At 41.4% G+C, this 6631-nt stretch overlaps 1 protein-coding gene across 1 annotated transcript; it reads right to left on the reverse strand.

Annotated features, from left to right (window-relative positions):
* Nucleotides 1-4903: 4903 nt before the first annotated feature.
* On the reverse strand, nucleotides 4904-5513 carry LOC141680924 (uncharacterized). Its single transcript, XM_074487009.1, has 2 exons — nucleotides 5502-5513; nucleotides 4904-5365 (listed from the first exon to the last, which is right to left on the reverse strand). Exons 1-2 carry the CDS (start codon nucleotides 5511-5513, stop codon nucleotides 4904-4906), a joined length of 474 nt encoding a protein of 157 aa, XP_074343110.1.
* Between the last annotated feature and the right edge of the window lie 1118 nt (nucleotides 5514-6631).

Here is a 6631-nt window from a genome sequence, read left to right on the forward strand (position 1 = left end):
AAAAGATCTCGAGTTTGTAAGGCCTTGCCGTAAAGTAACTCAATCGACTGTCGAGTATTTAAATAACCTGGATATGTTTGAAGCTGCGTATCTTGACGCGTTTCAGAGGTCGAGGCCCGTTTTTACTCATAATGACTTGAAGGATCCTCGGTTCCTCGAGGAGCATTGTCGTAAGAATTTGAATTTTGTAATGTTGTTGCTAATATATCTCTTCCCCTTTACTTTAATTCTTTCTATATTTAACTTTCTTTCTCTTTTGCTCCCTCTCCCCCCTTTCTTTATTTAAAAGATCTTTTTGTCTTTTTGAATTTCCTTTCAGTTTCCGAAAAGTCGTTAAACAAGTTATTGGAGAGTGGGTTTTCAGAGGACATGGATAAAGCTATTATGATGCTCGTACAGAAGTCGGCCTCTGGAGCCGTGGATAAGCCGAGGGTCTTGGAGAAGCCATCGTCACAATCAGTGTCTATAGAACTATTGGATGAGTTAGGAAATCGTGTTGAGGGGGGTTCAGAAAGGATTGTCGGAAATACTTCTCGCAAGAGGTCGAGGGTTGAAGATGTTCCTCCGTCGCCTTGTTTAGGGAAAAAGATTTTTGAAGGTGTTTCTGGGGATGGACTAAATAAGATGCTCATATTGGTTGGAAATCGAGGGATAATGCGTCCTACCATTGACACAACGAGAAAGAATGAAGTCACGCATGTTGAAATCCGCCCCTCGGAGCGTTGGACTGGTGGATCCACAATTCCGCTTCGAGCTTTTCGGGTTTTTAACTTACCGCAAGACTCAAGTGCTTATGAGAAAAGGTCGAGGAGTGAGCTCGTGGATCGCTGCTTAGGACGCGCAGGACGGGTATTTTTCTTTCTCTCTTTTCTATATTTTTTTATTACGTCTTATGTTATCTATATATATATATATATATATATATATATTTTGTTTTACTTTGGTGTTAGTTTTTGTCCGATGTTACCCATATTCTAGAAGATTATAAAGCTGAGGAAGATTCAAGCTTGCCCTCGAAGGAAGAGGAGGAGTGTGAGGCACTAAAGGGAAGAAGAAGAAGATGGTGGATGATTTGGGGGTTGTGAAAGATCGGGTTACTGAATTGTCCAAAGCCAACTCAAGCTATCGATCCAAGGTATGGGTTAATTTCATTCTTCTTTCTCTTTAATTTACATTAAGTGTTATGTAATGACATATTTTGACTTAAAATTTACTTAGGTGAGCGAGCTTGAAGTCGCGAACGGAAATCTTGGGAAAAAGATCGAGGAAGCTGGAGTTAGAGTAAAGGAGTTGGAGAAGTCCCTGTCTGATGAGCAAAAGGGAAAAAAAGATGTTGATGATGAGCTAGCAAACCTGCGTGAAAAGTACCAAGCTTTGGAGAAAGATAACCTCTCACTCAAGCAGGAGGTAGATAAAGGTGTCGAGGATATTGCTAAGGCTCTTGGGATGGCTATGGACTTTGCTTCACGAGGATGCAGTCTGCAGGTTTCGGTGTGTCGGGTCATAGCTTTGAGAACTACCTTCAGGACTACGCTTCCTCCGCCTGAGGGCCAGAGCAAGTGAATGAAGAGCCCAATGACGTTTGAAGGCGAGGAATGCCTCGTGGATTTATGTTATCTTGAGTAAATGGATTTTTATGCTCTTTTACTTGGTTTATCTGTTGGTTTGTTTTGATAAGACTTTATCTGGATTCGTTAGTTTGTTATTCTCGATGTTTCGAGGTGAGGAACGCCCCGTTGGTTGATTTCTAATTTGATAAGACTATATCTCAGGTTATGAAGTATTATCAATCATATTTAGCATGTGTATTAGGTATATATGTTTTTTATTTCCTTGCTGTTATCTGTCAATCTATATCATGAATTTTTTGTGTTCATTTTCTATTTAAAATAGAACATATCCTTAACGGCTGTTCATCATCGAGTTTACATGTATTACATTACGTAAAACTTGAAAATTTATTGTCCAGTTGAGATTAATCAATATTCTTGACATTGTTTCTGCTTAAAAGTATAATATCTTGACTTAAAATGCTTGAAACTACAAGTTATTGGTTTGATTTTTAATGCTCTGATCCCCTCTTCTCTTTTTTTAGCGTCATAGGACGAATTGTAATTAGACCTTCGGGGTTGTGTTACATTAAACCTTCCTTGCCTCTTTTTTTATGAATTTGTTGTAAAGCATTAGCAACTTGAAGTAATAGGAAATGAACTTTATTAATAATTTAATGGAATATTAACGGAAATCACATATCAACCCCTTTTCGTTAAAACAATTTTATAGGCGGAAAAGGAGTGTTCATTCCTAAATCTATAAAAAATTACTAATAGAACTTTTTGAGATGAATTCCATTCCAGGTGTTTTTAACTGTAGTTCCATCAAGTTGAGCTAGACTATAAGTCCCTGGTGCCACGATGTCGATCACTTGATAGGGACCTTCCCACGGGGCCTTGAACTTCCATGTTATAGTGGGTTGTGATGCTGCCGACTCTCGAAGCACTAGGTCTCCAACCAGGAATTTTTTCACTTTTACCTTCTTATTGAAGTAGGCCGTTGTTCTTTCTTATTGTTGAAGAAGTTTCGCTGCTGCCTCATCTCTAACCTCTTCCAAGAGAATGTTATGGAGGATCCCTTCCTGCAAGGTGTCGGAGTTAAAACACTCGACCCTTGGGGAGTTCAAGAAGACCTCGACGGGTGAGACAGCTTCAAGGCCAAATGCCATTTTAAATGGGGATACCCCCGTTGCAGTCCTTGCGGTTGTCCTGTAAGATCATAATACATTGGGGAGTTCATCGACCCATGGTCTAGGTAGCTCATCGACTCTTTTCTTGAGCCCTTGCAGGATTGTTCGGTTAGAAACTTCCACTTGCCCATTGGCTTGCGGGCAGGCCACCGACGACTTAACATGCTTATCTTGAGTTGTGCTAAAGTTGTTAGTGAATTTTTCCCCGACAAATTGAGTGCCATTATCAGTAACTACAATCCTTGGTACACCAAAGTGAAATACGATGTATTTCATCAAGAATTCTACCATCTCCTTCTCACGTATTTTTGCGAGGGGCGGAGCTTCAATCCACTTTTTGGCATAGTCGACCACGACAACAATGTATTGTGCTTGATTCTTGGACTTTTGGAATTGTCCGACAATGTCAATGCCCCACTGAAAAAACGGGCAAGGATTGAGGACAGGTATCATTTCCACAGAAGGTCGATGTGATACAGTCCCATAGATTTGGCATGATCTGCATTTTTGGACGAAATCCTCACAATCACGTCGCATTGTTGGTCAAAAGAAACCTTGTCGCGCTATTTTTAAAGCCAACTTTTTACCTCCCAAATAATCTCCACGAATGTCTGTGTGAACTTCTATTATTGAGGCCTGAGATTAGCCTGGGCCTTCATCGCGCTTCGAGGAAGGTATTCAATGTGAAATTGACTGAGATCGATAGTCCATGCAGCGAGGTGACCTTTCATGTCGGGCCTATACAAGATGCACTTTAATGGTTGGTTTTTCATGACTTTGATCTGTCGACCCTGGAAATAATGTCGTAGTTTCCTACTCGTTATAACAAGGGCATAGACAAGCTTTTCCACCGAGGGGTTGCGAGTTTCAGCGTCCTTTAAGGTGTGACTAACATAGTATACAGGAGCTTCACGTCCTCCATCATCTTTAACGAGGGCCGCAGCTATCGACATATCAGAGGCAGAAATGTAGACTTTTAATTCTTCTTGGGGTAGCGCCCTTGCCAAGATAGGGGTTTTTGTCAGGAATGTTTTAATGCTTCGAAACTATCTTTGCACACGGCGTCCCACACCAACTTTTTATTCTTTGAGGCTTCTTTGATGACTTTGAAAAAAGGGCTACAAATTTTTTGAAGTTTGTGGTATGAACCTGCGAAGGGCTGCAATACATCCTGTCAGACGTTGAACCTCTTTGACGATGGAGGAGTCTTTCATTTCCCTGATGGCCTTTATTTGAACGGGATCTGCCTCTATATCTCTCCGCGAGACCAAAAAACCCAGGAATTTCCCAGATGTTTAACCAAAGGAGCATTTCGCAGGATTTAGCCTCATGTCGTTTAAGCGTATGTTCTCGAAAGTTTCTCGTAGGTCACTGGCGTGACAATCGGTGACTTTCGACTTTGTTATCATGTCTTTAACATACACCTCCATATTTCTCCCGATCTGGTCTTTAAAAATGTAATCCATTAGTTGTTGAAATGTTGCCCCCGCTTTAATAAGACCAAACGACATATTTCTGTAAGCGAAGACACCTCAATGTGTGATGAAGGTTGTTTGCTCCCAATCTTGATCATCCAATTTGATCTGATTATAGCCTGAGAATGCGTCCATAAATGACAGTAGCTCATGACCTGCTATTGCATCGATGAGCTGATCTATATTTGGTAATGGATAATAATCCTTAGGACATGCTCTATTGAGGTCTGAATAGTCGATGCACATTCTCCATTTGTCGTTGCTTTTCTTTACTAGCACCACATTCCCGATTCATGAGGGGAATTTCACTGGTTCAATGAAACGGGCCTTTAAAAGCCGATCTAGTTCTCCATCGATAGCCCGACGCTTTTCATCGGAGAAAACGCGTTTCTTTTTCCTGACAGGTTTCCTTAAAGGGTCGATGTGCAATGAATGACGGGCCACAATAATTGGAATTCCCGGCATGTCAGAGGGTGATCAAGCAAAGATGTCAGCATACTTGCGTATCAAGCTTGTCAATTTTTCCCACACATAGGGATTCAGATCTTTCCCGATTTTTGACAGTTTTTTCTGGAGAACCCTCTACAACCTCAATTTCGATTATTTCGCCGACGGGAGAAACAGTTGTATCCCTCGAAATATCGAGAGTGCCAGAAGGATCTATCTCGATGATTTGATTTACCGACTACAGCTCACAATCCTGTTTTTTATGCACCACCGTGGTGAAATAACATTGGCACAACACAGCCTGGTCGCCACACATCTCTCCTACTCCAAATTCCATTGGGAATTTAATCTTTAAGTGGGGTATCGACGTGATAGCTTGAAGTGCTGAAATTATCGTCCTTCCCAAAATAGCGTTATGGCTCGAGGCCGCACTGACAACGTGAAATTTAACAATTTTCCATACTTGACAAGGCAATGTGCCGAAAAGGACTGGAAAATCTATTGTACCCACAACTTTAACTTCATTTCCTGTAAAACCATACAGGGGTGAATGAGTATTATCTAGCTTCCTCTCTCCTGTGTCCATCCTTGCTAAAGTGTGATGATACAAAACATCAACTGAGCTACCATTATCGACAAGGATTTTCTTTACAGTGTTTGTGCCGATTTTGGCTGTGATGACTAAGGCATCTTGATGACCCTGAATACATTTGGAGCATAATCATCGTCAGAAAAGGAAATGATAAGGGACGGAGATGTCTTGTAACTTTTAGGGCATTTTGGATTGATACTGCACACCTCTCGAACGTATGATTTTCTGGAGTTATTTGACATACCTCCTGCGGCATAGCCCCCGAAGATCACATCGACTATTATGTCATCTTGTCTTGGATGAGACTGGCTTGACCTTCGATATAATGGAGGAAATGACCTTTCTTAATTTTGGATTCGATTAAATTGCCTAATTGATAGCATTGCTCTGTGGTATGATCGGTGTCCTCGTGATAGTCACAATAACGAGAGCTTGGAGGGCGAACAGTCTTCATCGGCCTTGGGGGTCAAAATTCGGGTTCTGTTTTTAAAATGGCTAAAATTGTGGCATTGTCTAACGTAAGTTTAGTAAACTCTTTTTCTTTCCTATCTTGGCCTTGCCATCTTCGATCTGTCGCGGGACATCTCTGGTTTTCTCGACTTCGAGGGGAATATTTTTCTTCCCTTCGAGTGTTTCTTTTCTCCGGAGACCGTCGGGGGGAACTTGATCGATACCCTCGTCTCGGGGGTGGGGGGATGTAAGTTTTTGCTCTGTCATATCTTTTGTTGGAATGTCGCGGGGACCGTATATTCCCTACCGCCTCTTGCAATGTCATACGATGCTCAACGATCTGAAAAGCTGCGTGGAGATTCTGGGGTTGTTTTTTAATAAGTTCTTCTAGCAATATGCCATGTCGATTTCCATCAATTCATGCTGCTAAATAATTGACTGCCAATGTTTCTTCTAAGTCTGTTATTTCAGATATGTCTTGACGAAAGCGACTTAAATAGCTTCTCAAGGACTCACTAGGCCGTTGTCGCATTGTGATCAGGGATGCTGTAATTTTTCCACCTTTGTAATTGCTTGAGAATCTCGTCTGAAACTTAGTTTTCAACGTAGTCCAAGAATTAATGGACCTAGACGGGAGATTGTTGTACCATCATAACGCAGTACCTTGCAAGCATGTAGAAAAGAACTGACAGCGGGCTACTTCTGAGTGGCCAAAAAATGTCATCCGACTGTCAAAGGTATTGAGGAACCTTGACGGATCAGAAGACCCGTCGAACTGGTCGAGATCCGGTGTCTTTAAAGATCTGTCTATTTTTGTTTTCTCGATGCTTCGAGATAAAGGGCTTTCTATCGGGGCCTTAAACCTCGATTGTGTGTGGACTAGGTCTCGCAAATGTGTCATATCTTCTTGCATTTTTAACAACT

This window comes from Apium graveolens, chromosome 8 (assembly GCF_009905375.1).
Source record: "Apium graveolens cultivar Ventura chromosome 8, ASM990537v1, whole genome shotgun sequence".
Lineage (NCBI taxonomy): Eukaryota > Viridiplantae > Streptophyta > Magnoliopsida > Apiales > Apiaceae > Apium > Apium graveolens.